General features: G+C 35.5%; 1 protein-coding gene across 1 annotated transcript; it reads right to left on the bottom strand.

The window, feature by feature from the left end:
• Positions 1-819: 819 nt before the first annotated feature.
• Positions 820-15,036, bottom strand: mchr2b (melanin concentrating hormone receptor 2b). Its single transcript, XM_066716321.1, has 2 exons — positions 14,356-15,036; positions 820-1,751 (listed from the first exon to the last, which is right to left on the bottom strand). Exons 1-2 carry the CDS (start codon positions 14,757-14,759, stop codon positions 1,112-1,114), a joined length of 1,044 nt encoding a protein of 347 aa, XP_066572418.1. The 5' UTR covers positions 14,760-15,036; the 3' UTR covers positions 820-1,111.
• Positions 15,037-17,668: the final 2,632 nt, after the last annotated feature.

The raw sequence follows: 17,668 nt of genomic DNA, 5'->3' as shown, positions 1-17,668 counted from the left end.
ATGTTATTTTTTTTTTGCTGTACAGTTTCTTGCTTTAATAGACATTTAATAAACAAACAAACAAACAAACAAACAATCAGTGTAAGCATTTCAAGCCACTGCATTTTATTGGTTTCATCAACAAACAAAAATGAAAATTATTACTTACAGTTACTTCATTGTACAAACAGCTGCATTATAATAACATGGTCAGTATAAAATAAAACCAATATATTTTTTCAAAATAACTGCACAGGTTGACAAGTTGAGAAACAGAAGTAACAAATTAACAAACAACTTCCTAAACATGTTTTTAATATAATACAAAAATGTGTACAGCGTTTGGAAAGTCAACCAAATAGTGAATACAAAACATATTTCCTTCATCAACACATTTTGATTAACTATTCTGAAGCAAATTATTTTACCACAACAACAACAAAAAAAGTTACTAAATTAGCTGAAATTGATCACAGTGCACACAGAGGCCTAGCAAATAAGGAGAAGATCATTCTCTGGGTGTATGGAAATTTCTAAAAAGTGATATATTCTACTAAAAAGGAAAAAAAGTGTATTCCAGGAAACTTTTAAAAAGATCTTTATACTTTAATACTTCACGGCCCTTGAGGTGCATTTAGGGTCATAATCTGAATCCTTGTCTGTGTATGTGTCCCGTGCAGTATAAACCATCTGAAGTTTTGTAGAAATGGTTCAGTTGTAAAGCTTATTCAATGCATATTTCAGAAAATAAAGTAATAATAAAATAATAAATAGTAATTTATTTATTACATATATATGTAATTTTAACACAGAATGATTGTTAATCATTGTCAAGCCATATTGGATTGCTAACAGGTAAAGTCAAAATATCTGTTAAATTTAGATCTTCACGTTGCCATATTATTGTATGCCAAAGGGGCAGGCTTCTGTTTTTCTCTCTGAACAAGAAAACTAACGGAAAACAGGAGAAAAAGTTGAAAAGTTTGCAATCAGCCTTATTGTGCTTCACCTGATTAACTGTTCCTTTCTTACATCTGCTACTGCTAGAGCCCTTTAAAGAGACAACAGATATATTTATATCAGCTCTTATAGAAAGAAAGTAAGTTCTTTATCTTGCAGGGAGTTCGATTGCTTAAATAATGGTGCCCCTGTAACTTGTCTCAGTAAAGCCACCATCGGTCTTGACCACAGTGTTCTTGGAGGAGCTATGGTGGCCATTCCCAGACTGCTTCTTTCTGCAGAGCCGTTCCTGATAGTTCTGTGCAAAGAGCAGGAGCATGAGGGGGTTGATGCAGCTGTGCGCATAGCTCAGGCAGATGCTGATGTTATAGGCATAGAAGAAGGAGATGGTGGGGGAGGCGATGCTCAGGTTGAGCACCTGTATGACATGGTAGGGTGACCAGCACACCAGAAACACGCCGATGACCATGAGCACAGTCTTGGTGGCCCGCTTGGCCCAGACGGACTGCTTCCTTCGCACTCTGCGGATGGACCTGAAAACGTGGTACAGAGTGAGCGAGTAAAAAGTGCTGATTATAATCAGGGGGATGATGAAGCCCATGGTGGACTGGTACAAGGTGTACCAGTACATATCTTTGGGGCCCGCAGGTAGGTCCAGCATGCACACCTCCACGTCTCTCACGGAGACAGTTCTGGCGTAAAGCATGACCGGCACCGTGAGCAGAAAGCTTCCTGTCCATACCAGCGCATTGATGATCATTGTCCACTGGATAGTCCTTTTCTCCGATGTAGGGTGGACAATGGCTACATACCTGGAATGCAAACAACACATGCGTTATGGTCACAGCTTAAACATATAATTTTCTCACAAGAGGCACATCGGCTCCCACAAGACGAAGCCACCCCATGATGCCACCCCAACATTTTAAGGGTATAGTTGCTTCCAGTAAAACTTCATTTTTATTTGCTTGCACAAACTTATAAATGAGACTACACAAACTGCTCTTTCTACTGACCTGAATTACCCTTTTGCTCATCAGGTTTCTATACAGAAATGTGGCACAGATGTAGGTCAATCTGAATGAAAAGGTTTGGGGAATGTTGCTGAGCTTGAAGAGTGCTTCAGTTCAATGACAGCATTTCTAAAACAGTTTCAGAGATGCTTGCTCTTCTTTCTACCTCAGGGACTTTCAATCTTTTCCAAAAACTTCTCAGTTGCTCAATGAGTTTAAGGTTGTATTATAATTAACCATAAGAATACGGTATGTACACAGAATAAAATAAAATAAAATGTCTGTCATATTTTGTTCTAGTCATGGATATGCTTCCGAGTGCTGTTTGGAATATTTGTTTGTTGATTGATCATCACAACCACCAAAAAATAAAACAAAACAAAAAACTCAAAATGCAAAGTAAAATTGTTATGGTTTTGGTTGATGAATATCTATCAAATGTACTATTTAAAATGAGGGCACATTTTGTGATGAACTTCTGATAGACCTCTCAGTTATATTGTCTGTGGTGCTGCAGAATTTGCCAACTGGTTCCGGGAATTACTCAGAGAAAGTCTGAATTGCTTATCTTTGACCTTTCATGGAAAATGTATTTAGAATGTAAATACAAAATAGACTCGACTGTTTTGTTTGTTCAGTCTGTTTCTGTTTTTCAAAACTTAGGTCAACAGTTTAAATACATGGCTTTTATATATTCTATAACAAAATTATCGAAAGTAAAATGTATTCCATTAAACTGCAGTAAATGCCAGCACGGTGTCTTGTTCATTCCTCAGGTTTTGTTTTTTGGGGCAATTAAAACACAGATTCTGCCACAGTTGTATAGCTCCAGGATTCAACATTCAAACACCATTTAGACTGCCCTAGATACAAGAGGTTTCAAGTTTAATATTGTAGGCATACATATGAAAGTTATCTTTATTCTGCATTAACTCACCAAAACGACAACAGGACGTACAATAAATCTTGGGATACTCAATGAGATACTGGATCAGAAATAATGCAGAGCTGATAACAGCAGCCATTCAAGGAAACATAACACAATCTCATGACCAGCTGTATCAAAAATCACAGACAAATATTAAATTGCCTTTGCAGTTCAGTAATAGAACATTTTAAAAAAGGACCGTCTGCTTGTTAATAGGTCTGAACCCCAGCTTTGCACATTCAAACGTGATATAATTACATTCTAGACCTTAAGAATATTGAAAAATCAGACACTCAGCTCATTTGCTGTAAAATGTTATTTTCTGTCAATGTTAAAACAAATCTGTTGCTTTCTCTTTGAAATTCATAAATGTTACCTCTTCGCTTTTGAATTGGGTTGCAGCTGATGCAAGTAGAGCAATTTTAGAAATGGTTTTGCAGAGATAAAGGCTTGCACAATGCAACACAACAAGACTGTAAATAGTGATCTGTGTGTAAAGTATTGTTCTGTACAGACAGCATGGACAAAAAGAAAATTGATCTCTTTTATTTTCAACAGAGATTGGGAAACAATGAAGAGAGATGTGGCCAGTGGTGTACAAGTGTAAACTGAAAAAATTATATTTTCTTGGCTGCCACAAATGTTAGAAACATGAATCAGACACATTTGGTGTTTTGGAGATCTGCCAAAACAAGATTCAGGATGACCAATTTCAAATGTTATCAATTTTATCACATAGCACAAAATCTGCTGGTTGAAATATGCTTTATTGATTTTTAAAACACATATCAGGCAGGCAGACAGGTGAAAAATATATATGATGAACTGCTCAAGCAAATAATAATAATAATAATAATAATAATAATAATAATAATAATAATAATAATAATAATTGCTTTAATGTAATAAACTAATTTCTAAGTAATCTAGTTAACCTACATAATTTTTTTAATGTATTTTTTAATTTGAATACATTTAATTTGACTACAGAAAAACTATACCAGCTCTTGTACTTGGAATGATAAACATTTTTAACACTATGGCTACTTGTTAACTAACAAATATGGAAGGTACCTTTCAAAAAAAACTTTTATTTGAGTGAATAGAAGTAATAAAAATACCGATATGGGGATTGCTCTTCTTTACTTAGTGTAGCAACCAGCCCTGATAACAGTGTCCAAGTTCATTCATCTAAACATTCACTTTTCAAATCCTGTAACTTCTTATATTCATGTCAAAAATAAACATCCCTTTTTAGACTAGCCTCCAATCCAGTATTCAGATCACAGACAAGATGTATCAATCTTTCAAGGATGTGGTGGCTCTTAAAATTCAAAATATTCACCAAGAACAAACTGATTACAATTCTGGCATCCAAACTATTTTTCATCTGCCATTGAGATGCTCACTCTAGTTAGACATCCTTGATTCAGTAGCAGTGCTGTTAATCATGTGATCTAGATGAATTATTGCATTCAAATGTTTATTATGTCCAGAGAATGGGCACAACCTACAAATAATGTGCATGTCAAAATGGATGGTTGTACCCTTGAGCAAGGTACTTTACTTAGATTGCTCCAGTAAAATGCCCAGCTGTATAAATGGGTACAAATGTAAGTCGCCCTGGATAAGAGCGTCAGCTAAATGACAAATAATGTAATGTAATGAGTATTTGTGTAGATGTTATTTATAAACCCCTCCTTTTAAGAAATTAATTAAAAGAGACAGCTGCATCTCATTTGCCTGAGTCCATTTGATTGTGATATTTTGGTGTGTTTATCAGAAAAATATGTTTTTGTATTACCCCTAGTTCTCTAGATGAAAAAGAAACCCAAACAAACATTTATTTATATATTTACTCATTCATGTGACTTGTCATGTGATTGATCTACAATTAAAGCCATGTTGCATTTCTAAGCTTTATTTATATATTTTAGAATTGCATGTGACTTGTCATGCAGCCTACAACTAAACCCATGTTGGATTTCAAGGCATGCACACAGCTGTAATGGCAATTGAATTACAAGTGTTAGAGGAAATATTTCTAAACTGAGGGAATACGGACACTGGGTATATTTATATGGAAACCTGGATGTCTGGTCAGCCAAAATAAGTGAGTTTAGAAACTAAATTTAGAATTGTTTTCTGTCAGGACTGCGATTCATATCCAACAAGGAAAACAAAAACAAATCCATTATATCAAAGCATATCAAAACATATATGTAAGCACTTTCTGGTTCTTTAATCCAATCATATTGAAGGACAAACAAATTATTGCCTAAACACTGTTATTTATAAAATAAATAACTAATACTGTAGCAAAAGATAAGACCCAGTCTTTATTTGGAAACAGAGGGGAGTTTATTATTGCCAACAAGGGATAACAATTTAAATGGAAAAACAGGCGTAGAGGTAGCTCCACTCTTTTATGGCACCTTACTGGCAGGCCACAATATTATTTAAGACAAAAGAAAGTGTGGATGATTATTTTTCTTTTTCAAATAGGAATTGTATGGGTTATTGGAGTAAAAAAACAAAACAATATATAGATCCAATATAAGGCATTAACTGACCAAGTGATGCTGGATACATGTAAGTATGCTATGAGAGACCTTACATGGTAAGCATCTGTTTAGGGAAAAGTGAATGTCAGAAATACTGTATCACCAGAAATCAGGCATATGCACTTGGTCCCATTAAGTATTCCTGCACGAAATGCTGCAACAACAACAAAATATAGCCTCACTAATCCCATCACCTTCATCCTGCAAAGGCAGACAGGGAAAGGGTTTTGCACCACTGATCACAGAAAAGATTATGTCAGAAAATACATTATAGAAGTTTTTTTAAATAAGCTTAGTCAAAGACACAGGCTTGCCATACATGTCCTGAACCACCTCACCCAGTTGCCTTGGAAAACACTTGTATATATGTAATAGGGTTCCTGATATTAATGAGACAGTAATAGTGACACCACCGCCTTTGTTTCTCAGCAGTGTACGAATCCGCTGCCCCTGGGAACCAGTCTTTAGGCGGTCATGGTTTTGTCACTTGTTTGGACAGTGGAGCTTGGGTGCTTACAGGGGTGACTGTGAGGACAGTTTACATCCAGGGTCTGTCTACATACAGGACATCATGTACTCAAAAAAGTGCTGTTTTAGTAAGGCATGAATGGTCTAAACCTCTTAAGGACAAACTATGTCTACATCTCTGCGCCTCCATATGTATACTTGAAGATTAACTGATGTTACCCTCAGTCTATGTCTAATGGTTGTTTACTGCGAGATATTTTTATGGAAAGTAGAGTTAGATCATTAATCTTATGGGTAACAGTTTGTGTTGACAAGGAATGGCTTGGAATGACTACAATATCTTTTTATGCAGACATTCACCATGCTTACTTATCTGTAGTCATTTAAACAGTACTTGTAAAGCTATTCATTAGCATGCCTGTTATGCACCTTAAAGCTACAAGAGATTTCCAATTACCAAATTAATTCAGGGCATCACTTTTATTTAAATAACTTATCCCTTAATTCCCCATCTTGCAGAAGAATCCACCTTCATTTTTCTTGAGATTTCAATAAAATGATATCCTTGTGTATAGCAATCTTCTTCAAAGTAATGATAGGATCTTTAAGTGAGACTGCTTGAGATATTTAAGTGAATGTGAATTCCATGCTAATAATGGAAGGTTTTTGACAATGTCACAAAGCAGCTGTTTTAGTTAGCCTTACTTTTATAACTCACTATTACAATATGAAGAACATAACGATTTTGTATAATTGAACATTTATTTCAATTAAAAGTCAGTAAAGCTTTTAATATCATTTTTATTTGCATATGAAACATTACCTTTTCTTTTCATTTGTATTATTATGTTTTACAGATAGCATTACTGTTTCCATGTGGGATTTGTATTTCCCACTTGAGAATAAATACTCTATCAACCTGATTACCTTATCTTATACTATTATCTTAAAAGTAATTGGCAAGCACAAATTGCACAAGGTTGATTTAGTGCTGTATGTGCCTTCTTAATGAAAAAAGGTTTTCCTGTATTTCCAAACACATAAGTAGCTTATTTTATCAGCTTTTTGTAGCAAATGTCAAATTCATAATAAAAAAAAAACTTCCTGAGTCTCTGGTGAGCTATTACAAATGCCTAAATTACATCTTAACATAATTGTAAATGTTCACAGAAAATGGTAGTTAAGTTCCTTCAAAATACTTTCAGATGTAAATTTGTTTTAGCGAGCTAATTAAAACCTAAAGGCAGCCAATGTATTTTATTCATGCAAGATGGTAAATAGCAAGTACTTTAGATTTATTAAATAAAATAAAGTTTATTTTTTCTCCATACTTAGTTTAGTAAACCTGTTACTTTACAACTTTACAATAATATATATTGTGATAATCCAAGGGGCAGGGTGCTCAATGGGAGATATGTGAGGGCAGAGGTGTTAATGGGAATGTGTCCTGTGGAAAGGTGGCTGCTTAAAAACAAGTGGACTACAGAAAACAAAATGGAAACCCACAGAAAAACTACATGTCCAGGCCAAATGTTTAATTAACCAATGAAAATGCTCATGCTTTAGGAGCATTAGAACAATTATGGTGAGATTTAAAAAATCTGTTGTTGCATAATACACCAGCCCCTGAATGCACCACATAAGTGTCACATTATGTGTCTGTCAAATCAAGTAGAAATAAATTGAGATGAAAGCAATGTCAGTGTAAAGCATATCTAGATATAAGCCATATTAAAACATTAAAGAAAAAATGTTACATAGAAAACAATGTGGATGTTGCAGCATTTGTAAAATTACTCCAGTGAAGAAAAGTAATTTTATTCTTCCAGTTCTTTTAGAACTACAGTTAATGTAGTTACAAGGATGGATTCCACTTGTTTACCGATTTTTCATTACTGTTTTTTCCTTTCTTTGGAAATATGTATTTTGGGGCCATAACTTGTTAGTTATTGGTAAATAATTAAAATATACAACACTGCACCCGTTAATGGTCTTAATGACTTTATACAGTGCGGTCATGATCAATTAAATTAATAGTGTGCTCAGGCCGTTCAAGAATTTAAAAACTTGTGACTTTCATATCCAGTCACCGTAATATATACAGACAGTCAAAACACGTTAATAAAATACCTTTAAAAGACTAAAATAACCAAATAGCCTGTGCATCACAATACAGTTACTATAAGCTATTTTAATGAATTGGCAACCATCATTTGACATAAAGAACCTTTGCAAATTGCAGGAAACATCAGATGAATTTTGCACCAAACTTTCCCTTCCTTTTTTAAATCCAAAGTAGGAGCCATTGTGATTTTCCCTTGCCATAGATATTATAGAAGTGATAAACAATGCAAGGAGAATTCAAGTCAGCAAAATTATGAAAGATTCCACAGCGAGCGAATACAACACACCGCACATCACAGTGCGAGCCACACCTCGTCATGCTGCATTTCACATCATCGCACAGCCGGCAGTCTTACAGTGTAGTTCTGCATACACTGCATACAGGGCAGTGTAGAGATTTGTCATTGTTTGTGTATTAGAAACCTCATGACTGCACTGTATAGACAACACAGCTACAGTCAGAAAAAGTCAACACAAGCAGTTTACAGTTTTTAAACCTTTTTTATCACCTAAATATTGAAAATACTTCTAAATTCTTCAAAATAAAAACGTCTGCTTTTCAAATTTAGTAATGTCTTGAAAATGTGTTGACTCCGGGCAAAATACCTTTGGAAATAACTACTTAGGCAATCAGTACATACTTCCACATAATCCATTTATATTTCTCTAATGAAAAATATAATCAATGTTTCACAGTTCACATAGCATGCATGATGGACTTATCACAATATACTTATCATGCTTTCTATGTGAACTGTGAACCATTGATTGCATAGTAGCATGCCAAGCGAGTACAAGATGGCATGATTATATTATACCCATCAACTGTTCCGGAAGAAGTGATTCATTAGGAATACATTTTAACAGGTGATAACTGTGATGGTTATTAGAAACTGCTGTTCATTGCTAAATATGATGGGGTGTCTCCATTGCACCAATGAGAAGATGCCCATGGGTTTCTAGATTTATATGTGTAGTGTATAGTGTAATCCATTATTTATTTGTGCACCATTGTTTTAAATAAATGTATGAGATTTCTGCTAATAGTTTATTTTTATCCAGTAAATACACCCATCTCCTCATTAGATATTTATGTATTTATTTTATTAATTTAATGAAACTTTCTTCTGACATAGTTATAGCCGTGTTTCAGAAACTGAAAGTGGTGCACAGCCCTGTTACAATGATAGACTGCAGAAACTGTAGTATAGCACTGCACTGCTATAGCACCCAGTCATTCTCACACTTTTGTGATCTCTGTCCAACATTAATAAATGTCTCCAAGTACCACGTCTCAGAGAAGTTTAAAGTAGCTAAAAGCTTCACCATTTATATGAAAATAGGCCAGTGTTCTGGGGGGGTGGGGAGGGAGAATCATTCACTGAGGGTTTTAAGGTATGTCAAACTGAAAACAGATTTGTGAGGTTGCCTCTCAAAGGAACATGTCGATTTGCTACAATGTTGTCAGCTAAATTGCTTTAAGTGACAAAATAATAAGCCCCAAACAATCTTCAGACACACTTTTAATGTTAAATTTCAATAAGAGTACAGTGTTATTATTATAATTATTATTTTGAACTTAATGGTGATGATTATCGATAATCAAGAATGACAGGAATCTTTAGCTTTTTTATTTTCTGCTAAATTTAGATTTTCCTGGCCAATCAATGCTGTTTAAATGCATTTTTAGTCCCCACATGCTTTATGCAGAGATAATTCCTCATAAATCTGTAACTCCCCCAAAACTGGTGTTACATTCACACCTATGCATTGCTCTGTGTCCATCACCTTCTGTTCACGAAAGACAAATGGCGGTTTGTTTTCTCTGACTTTCATCTCCAATTAAACAAATGTACTGTTTTGCTGTTGTGGCACATTGAAACTGGGTTAGCATAGAATTGTGATTTTGACAACTTGAATAGGGTAATTTGTACAAATATTTAAGCTGCCATATTTTAGTCAGTCTTTAAACAAAATGTGTATTAGGATGTGCTGAGAGAAAGAAAACATTCTGTTACTTTCATGCCTTTCAAATAATATGCAGAATAATATCAGAGACTGCATTTTGAAAAAACAAACTTTTCTTTATGTGGCCAAAAAATGTCTGTTTTGTGTGGAAATAAATATAAGCATTTAGATCACATTAACTTTCTCCTGGACAGAAAAGTGCTAACATCCATCCCCTCTGGTTTACAATTATATTACGCAAATTAGAACAACTGGTGATTCTATTGGGGAGATCTGGAGCCACTACATTAGGATTCATGGGTTTCATTTGTCCTTTGGCTGTAGTTTAAAACAATGCAATATTTCATTAATGAAAAACACTGCAGTACAGTAGTAGTGTAAGTCTCATGAGAGATAAGTGCATGGGCTCCATTGTGCTGTGAAGTTGTTTTTCTCTTCATCAACAAATCCAATACATAGCATGTGGTTTGCATGAGAATGACACTGATATCTTGGGCACAACCGATCTATTAAGACTTCTTTACATTAATTATTTCTGCTTTTAATTGATTTAAGTAGCAACATTGGAATTTGAAATCCTACAATGTTTGTGAAATATTATGAATAGTGTCAGATTCAAATGTAAAACTTTATGCTTTAGGGCTTTCTGTTTTCAGCTATCAGACCCTTTTATGTCTAAATTAAATAATTCTGTAACACTTTATATTACAGTGTCATTGTTAGGAACAGTTCAGAACCATTCATAATTCAATTTATACATTATCAATAAACCTTTATAAGATGTGATTTATCATTTACAATAAAGATTTGAAAAAAATAGTGTTAAATGATTAATCATGGGCCGGATTAAATCAAAACTTTGACCCACCCACTGATAGCAAACTACAAATCTGTACTCAGTTGCGGTTGTATTTTTAGTGAGATGCCACTTTTTTCTAATCATAATTGTAACCGCTATGATGTACAGGTTTGTAGTTTGCTATCAGTGGGTGGGTCAACGTTTTGATTTAATCCGGCCCATGATTAATCGTTTAACACTATTTTGTTTCAAATCTTTATTGTAAATGATAAATCATATCTTATTAATCCAGCCCCATATCTTATCAAGGTTTATTGATAATTTATAAATTAAATTATTAGTGGTTCCTAACTCATTTCAAGTGATTAATCACACTGTAATATAAAGTGTTACCAATAATTAATTGAGCTCTAAAGTTGGACTTGTTTCATAGCTTTCATTTCTGGTTAAATGTATGTAGTGGTTTCTTAGTTCTTAGCCAAATTAGCCAAATTAACTAGTAATGATCTAATAATGTCTCTTTCTGCAATCCACCCCTTAACAAAGCAGTGAGGCTTCATTACATAACATTGCTTTTATCTAATGCTCTTTGTCTTTCGATGTCTTCAACTATATACCTGATCTAAGTATTCTTGCAGACCTAGTAGGCATAATGAGCCCTGATGGCTACCGTCATATATTTGAAAATCTTTGAATCTGTGAGCATGCACCAAGCGTTATTATGTTATGGTTACATAACCTATAATAGACTTGCTCCAGTTACACATAATTAACATTTTTCCTGAATTGACAACTCTAATATCTTGTTATGCCTCTTACTAAAATGCAAACGATGCCTTTTACAGTGGCCTGCCATGCAAGACTTGACAGACGGTTTATAAATGAAAGAGTTGATTGACACGATGACATGAGAAGCATGGTGAAAGGAAGTCGTTACAGCATGTTTGAACTGATACTTGTTCATATTTTAATTAGTTGTTGCTTTTTCAATGAATGGTGCAGAGTTTCCATATGTATTAGAAAAAATGAATTTGATCTCTCAGATATCTTTGCTTTTCGTGGAATCTCAGTTTAATTTGCATTTGTGTTTAGATGCAGCTGGGGTACACACCAACTGCTGATAATTCAAGGGTATTTCGGGATTTAATTTTAGACATGGTACATAATGTCAAGTTTGATGTCAAGCTAGTGGTGTGATTACACTATGAAAATCCCAAATGACTGATGCTCTTAATAGTATATTTCTGAAAGAGATACAACGATAACAGGAAACCTAGGGAGAAGTTAGTGCCATTTTATTCATTTTTGCAAATCTTTCTTCAAAGTGTTTTTTAGTCTTCCAAGTGTAACGCTAACCATATGAACTCACAATGCGGCAACACATATCCATAAAGAACATCGTCCCTCAGGGATGATGAACTGGAAAGATTACATATATACAAGTAGTTTTGTGACCTCTCAGCGAGTGAAAGACCGAATTCATGTTCAAACACTTCACCTTCTCACAGGATTCAAATATGCCTTGGCCTTAAACTCACACAAACACATACACACATATAAAAATTGGTAGAAAGAAAAGTTGGAAACTCTTATCTCAGATGTATTAGAACATTCTTCTGTATTCTTCAGTACAGAGTGTTCTCCTAGCACTGCAAACCTTATAATACACAGCCTTCAAGGTTTTACTTTTCTTTAACAGGGACTAGCTATGGATTGATTCAAGGTTGGTGTGTGTAGGGAGCAATACATCTTTCATGAGACTCCTAAAAATGTTCAATGACCCAGTGACCATTATGTCTTATTTTGACTATTTTGACACTCATCCATAGCTAGCTTGTCTAATTTCAGACCATTCTGGATTTCCTTTCCAATACTCTAGTCTTGAAGGGATACAAACAGCTAGAAGGTCAGCGAAGTGATTGTTTGAATTGAAAAAAATCCATTACATTCCCAGTGCAACTTAATGGTTTCACATCCTTAGGGGTCTCACGTGTCATTCACCCTAGCTGTTGTTTTGCAATACAATGTGACTGATGTACCCTTCTGGCCATGTTTTCTTTTAAACTGTGAAACTAGTTGTTATCATCCCACCTGTTATGATCGGCCATGCCCCACACAAAACAGTGCAATGATAGACATTTTCTCCCAGTTAGAAAATGAAACTCAGAGAGATCAAGACATTCCCTGCTGAATGTACTGTTAATATTTCTGAAAGCTGATTTCACTCTGTGGGTGTGTGGGCTCTTTATGACAAAGTATGGATTTAGTAAATTAATCCACATGTGTGAAACAACACCAAGGACATGCAATTGAGATGAAGAAAGAAGAAGAAAAAGCACAAGTTAAAATACAATACCAAAGACAATCCACCAGTTTAAAATATGTCAGCTCGATTCAGTTAGGGGAGAAACCTCAGTCGGAGCAAAGACCAAATTCAAATCAGAAACACCCCAGGCCCACAAGGACTCGCCACCATACATAGCACTGCTGAAGGAAGAGCCTTGGAGCAAAATACTCCATATAAATACACATTCATACATGCATACATACATGCTTACATATTGCTTTGCCTTCTTTGCGGAGGTTAAACTTACCCTGGAGAAAACATCTAACACAAAGACTATCTCTTTAAATATACTTGAAAAACATGCTCTTTAGAACACAATTAACGCTATAGCTAATATTTGCTCACAGGACAAACGCCTCATACTTATGTGCTAGGTGTCTTCTACTTTTAATTTTTTGCATTTATTTTAGTTACAGACGTTTGGAAAATTAGCCATTTGAAATGCCTTTAAAGGCTCCATCCCTGTGTGTATTTTCATAGTTGTGTGTTTGATGCACAGCTGCTTCTGGCTGTGGGTAAGTGTCACATTCAACAGGTACAACCCTTACCCTTCATTATTGCACTTTTTCAAATGTGTTATACTTCGAACAACTATAAACGGACGTCAGCTATCAGTGTTCATTAGTATGATTACTATTCTTGTTGCTGTTGCTCTTCCCGCTGGAGCATTTTAAATACCAGCCTGCCATACAAACGCTTACACTGCAGCTAGATGCATTCATGTTTCCCGCTGGTGCCCTGGCGTCGCTACAGGTGGCACCTCGGATTGCTGCGCGCCTGCAGGTACAGATACTAGCGCACAAGCAAACAGTATTACAACCGCCTCTACTTTAGCGCCATGGTATGTTTCCTGCCTGCCTTGAAGTCATTGAATGACCCCTGATGTAGACACACCATGCAATCACAGATGCGACTAAGTGGGTCACTGAATTCGCAGCCCGGGCGCATTTTCAGAAGTGATGTCCGATTTACAGGTTTAGTTTCGGGTAAATGCTAAACTTTATGCACGTTGTAAGACTGTACACGGATTACGAATCTATCATTTAGTTCAGCACTAGCTGGATACACTTACTAACCACCACTTGATGAATGGATGAGGTTGCGCCACCACTGCGTCTTTCCCAGTAGAGACTGGACACCAAATGCGCGCTGCTATCGCCTCCGGCTTTCGTAAAATAAAAAGTAGAAAAGTGAGCACATCCTACCTGTCTATGCACAACACTGTAACGATACCCACTGTGGTGAACTGGTTGCTCACGTCCACCACAGTCACCGCTTTGCACATGAAATTCCCGAAGACCCAGTGTCTGTCTCTGACCAGCTGGTGGATGGTAAAGGGCATCCCCAACAGAAACAGCATGTCGGCGATAGCCAGGTTCAGCACATAGATATCGGAGACCATTTTTTTCTTGCAGGTAGCCACGGCATAGATCACCAGACTGTTTGCGATCACCCCGATGGTGCAGAGGATGCCATAAACCGAGGGGAAGATGTGCGTAAAAGTGGTTAAATCCATCGCCGCGTCCCGGAGCAAGCTCCTGTTGGCGCAGGAGCTATTGGTGAGGTTGCCCAGGTCCTCGTACCCGCAGAACAGATCTGTTCTGTTCATCTTCAGCCTTCAACCCGGAGTACTTGATGCATCTATGACAAAAGTTAATTTTAGGTAACTGTGTGAGACAACACTGCGAACCAAACTGCAGCCATATGCGTAATGGTCATAGTGTCCGACAGTGAGAATCGCGCGTCTAAAATAAGAAAGGAGAAGCAGCTGAAATAGTCTTGTTCCCACGCCTCTGCAATGCCAACATTTGGTTTCTGTCAAACTTCTTTTCCTGTCGTGCTGCTGCCTTACACTGTGGATGGTGGATGGGGGGTTATCATTTCTACGGCATGATAAAGAAAAACCCTTCCAAAACAGCTGGCAATCAAATCAAATGCATGTTCCCCAGCAGTGGAAGAAAATGTTTAGTCTGTAAGGGGGAGAAACAAGCGCATTTAGAAGTGCCGTGTCTGGCTGAAGTGGAGTTGATTTCTTATGATGGCTTTAAAGCACTGATCCCGAGAAGGACTACATATGCTAGTCCCCTCCCTTTGCCTGTTGGTGACAAAGCAGTTTGAAGACCTTTTCATGTCTCATTGATTATTACAGAGATTTGTTTTTCTTGCTCGTGAAATGCTATCAGTAAAATAAGCCAGCAAGGGATTTTGATTACTTTTCATATTTAGAATACTATTTTTCTCTCTCCACTTTTCAATGCACATGAATACTGGCAAGTGCTGATCAGAGCTGAAATCCTTTGGCACAAAAAATTAAAACTGAAAATACAGTTTCATATCTGATATATACTTTGCACACACTAAATTCTAACATCAATCACATGAAACAATATATATTTTATTTTGATTAAAAATATATATCTTTTTTGATAACATTTTTATTATTTGAAAATTATTTGCAACTCTACTGATTTGAAGGCAATAGCTAATTAAAACTACAATTTGTATTATGTTTAATAAGGATGTGATAATTATACAGCAAGGCCATTTGAATTGTTCCTCTGTAAATACATAACACATCTCCAGAAACAATTAACAGTTGATAATAGCATCTGTTTGTATGCATTCCTTGTGATAAATCCATTATAGTCCAAAGTGCAAAGGATGTTCTGTATTTGTTATTTCTAACAATTTTAATTAACTCAATGGAATTTCCCAAATTATGTATGCATTACATTTGCATATGAATTATTTTTCATAGATTTAACTTGTTGTTTTTGTTGTTATTTACTTACTAACTGATTAATTGGAATTTAATTTCTTCACCTAAAGTGATGGTGACAGAAGAGAAAAAGGAGCAAAATTTTAAAAAAGCACATTTCATTAGTTTTGGTGATTTTCACATCTCTTGGGTTGCTAGTTTTGTTATAGCCTCTGTCTAAGACTACTATAGACTAAGATATTCAGTTCCTTGAACCTGTTTGTGACTGGCATTTTCTTGAGAACAGGAATAATTATAACTGGTGCAAAAGGCATCATGACTCATTTAAATCACCATGGCTCATTTTGACAATCATGACCTGTTTGTTTCTAGTGTCAGCTGGGGGTTGCATTACCATTTTAAAACCTTTTCAAAGTACCAGATATTTTAAATAGAATAAAATGCATATTTTGACAGAGAAAAAATATGCGTTTAAGTCTGATTGCAGCTGTGAGAAATATCAAAGCAGTTTGTCCATAGAGTCTCTTAACGTATATAATGATTTCTGGGTTTCTAAACCCAACTCCATAGACCATACCAAACTCAAACATTGTAATGTAAGGATAGTTGAATCTGGACACAATGGTGTCAGCTATTAAAAGTATCTTCCAGTATCTTAGTGCTGTCTGGTAGCTCTTTTCTTTCAGTCCATTCAATTTGAAATATGTGAAACGATTTGAGACAGAAAACATGACTCAACACTTTTAATGTTTGCGGAGGTTGTGTACTAATTGTCTAACTGTTTGATGTATGGGGGGAAATTTATTTTTTTAAATATGTTTTTTTTTTACTGAAACTTTCCCACATCCTAGTGAAACGCAACAATCAACTTTCTTATCTGGGAAATTGTGGCTCTTCGTTTTGCACAGAAAAAACACAAAAACAAAAATTAATGAAAACATCAGTCTAAAACACCTGAAGTGAATTTGGTCTGGAAGGGAATTGGAGCTCCTTTTCAGATGGGAATGTATGGGAAGTTATGAATGGATGCTTAGGTATAAGCCTGGACATGTATTGGCACTCAACTTAACAAGCAGTTGAAAAATGGAAGGAAAAATTGAGTGGTTTAGGTCAGCAGACTTATCTGGTGTTAGTGGAATACACTGAAGGATTTTCAGTAAATCTATGTGTCCGGCTCCCTTGCCAGTAATAACTTCTTTAATGTTATGCTCTCCTTCCTTTTGCTTGGTTCTAACACCAACTACAAACAGTAATGGGCTACTATTTCAACATTTCAGTTTTGCTTTATACTTTTTGTATTTGCTTTATTTATTTAATGAAAACAAATAAATACTGCTCATTGCTTCTGAATTAAGAGGATGCTCAGGTTATTTCAAAATAAGATCGTGTTGATTATTTACATATTTCAAAAACCTGGTGCATTTCAGTAAATTGCAATAATACACACACACACACACACACACACACACACATAAATATTGTATATATAGTAAACTGTGACAAGAAGACAAGCAAGGGTGATTACAGAGATATGAAGTTCTGCAATATTATGATTATATTTATTTTTCTATGATAAAAATATCTGCTTCTAGGTTGTCAACAAATTGCAAGCTGTTCAGCTGCTGTGTAAACCTGTGAGTTAAAGACCACAAAGGCTAATTATATTTTAATAACTCAAGTTTTCACCTTCAAAATCAGCTGCTAAATTAGGCATTTACATGTCTCTCTTCAAAGTTAACTCAAACTGTAATCTGAATGGCTAGAATTAAATCTCTCGTTTGAGTTTAAGTCACGAATGA

The sequence above is a fragment of the Amia ocellicauda genome, chromosome 11, assembly GCF_036373705.1.
Source record: "Amia ocellicauda isolate fAmiCal2 chromosome 11, fAmiCal2.hap1, whole genome shotgun sequence".
In the NCBI taxonomy this organism is placed as follows: Eukaryota; Metazoa; Chordata; class Actinopteri; order Amiiformes; family Amiidae; genus Amia; species Amia ocellicauda.
This window is presented reverse-complemented; position numbering and strand designations above follow the sequence as displayed.

Bases quoted from the DNA above. Each gene is read 5' to 3' on its own strand.
- mchr2b (XM_066716321.1), bottom strand. From the start codon at position 14,759: ATGAACAGAACAGATCTGTTCTGCGGGTACGAGGACCTGGGCAACCTC. The intron at 1,752-14,355 runs GTAGGATGTGCT...TTTGCATTCCAG, and splicing joins ACAGTGTTGTGCATAGACAG to GTATGTAGCCATTGTCCACC.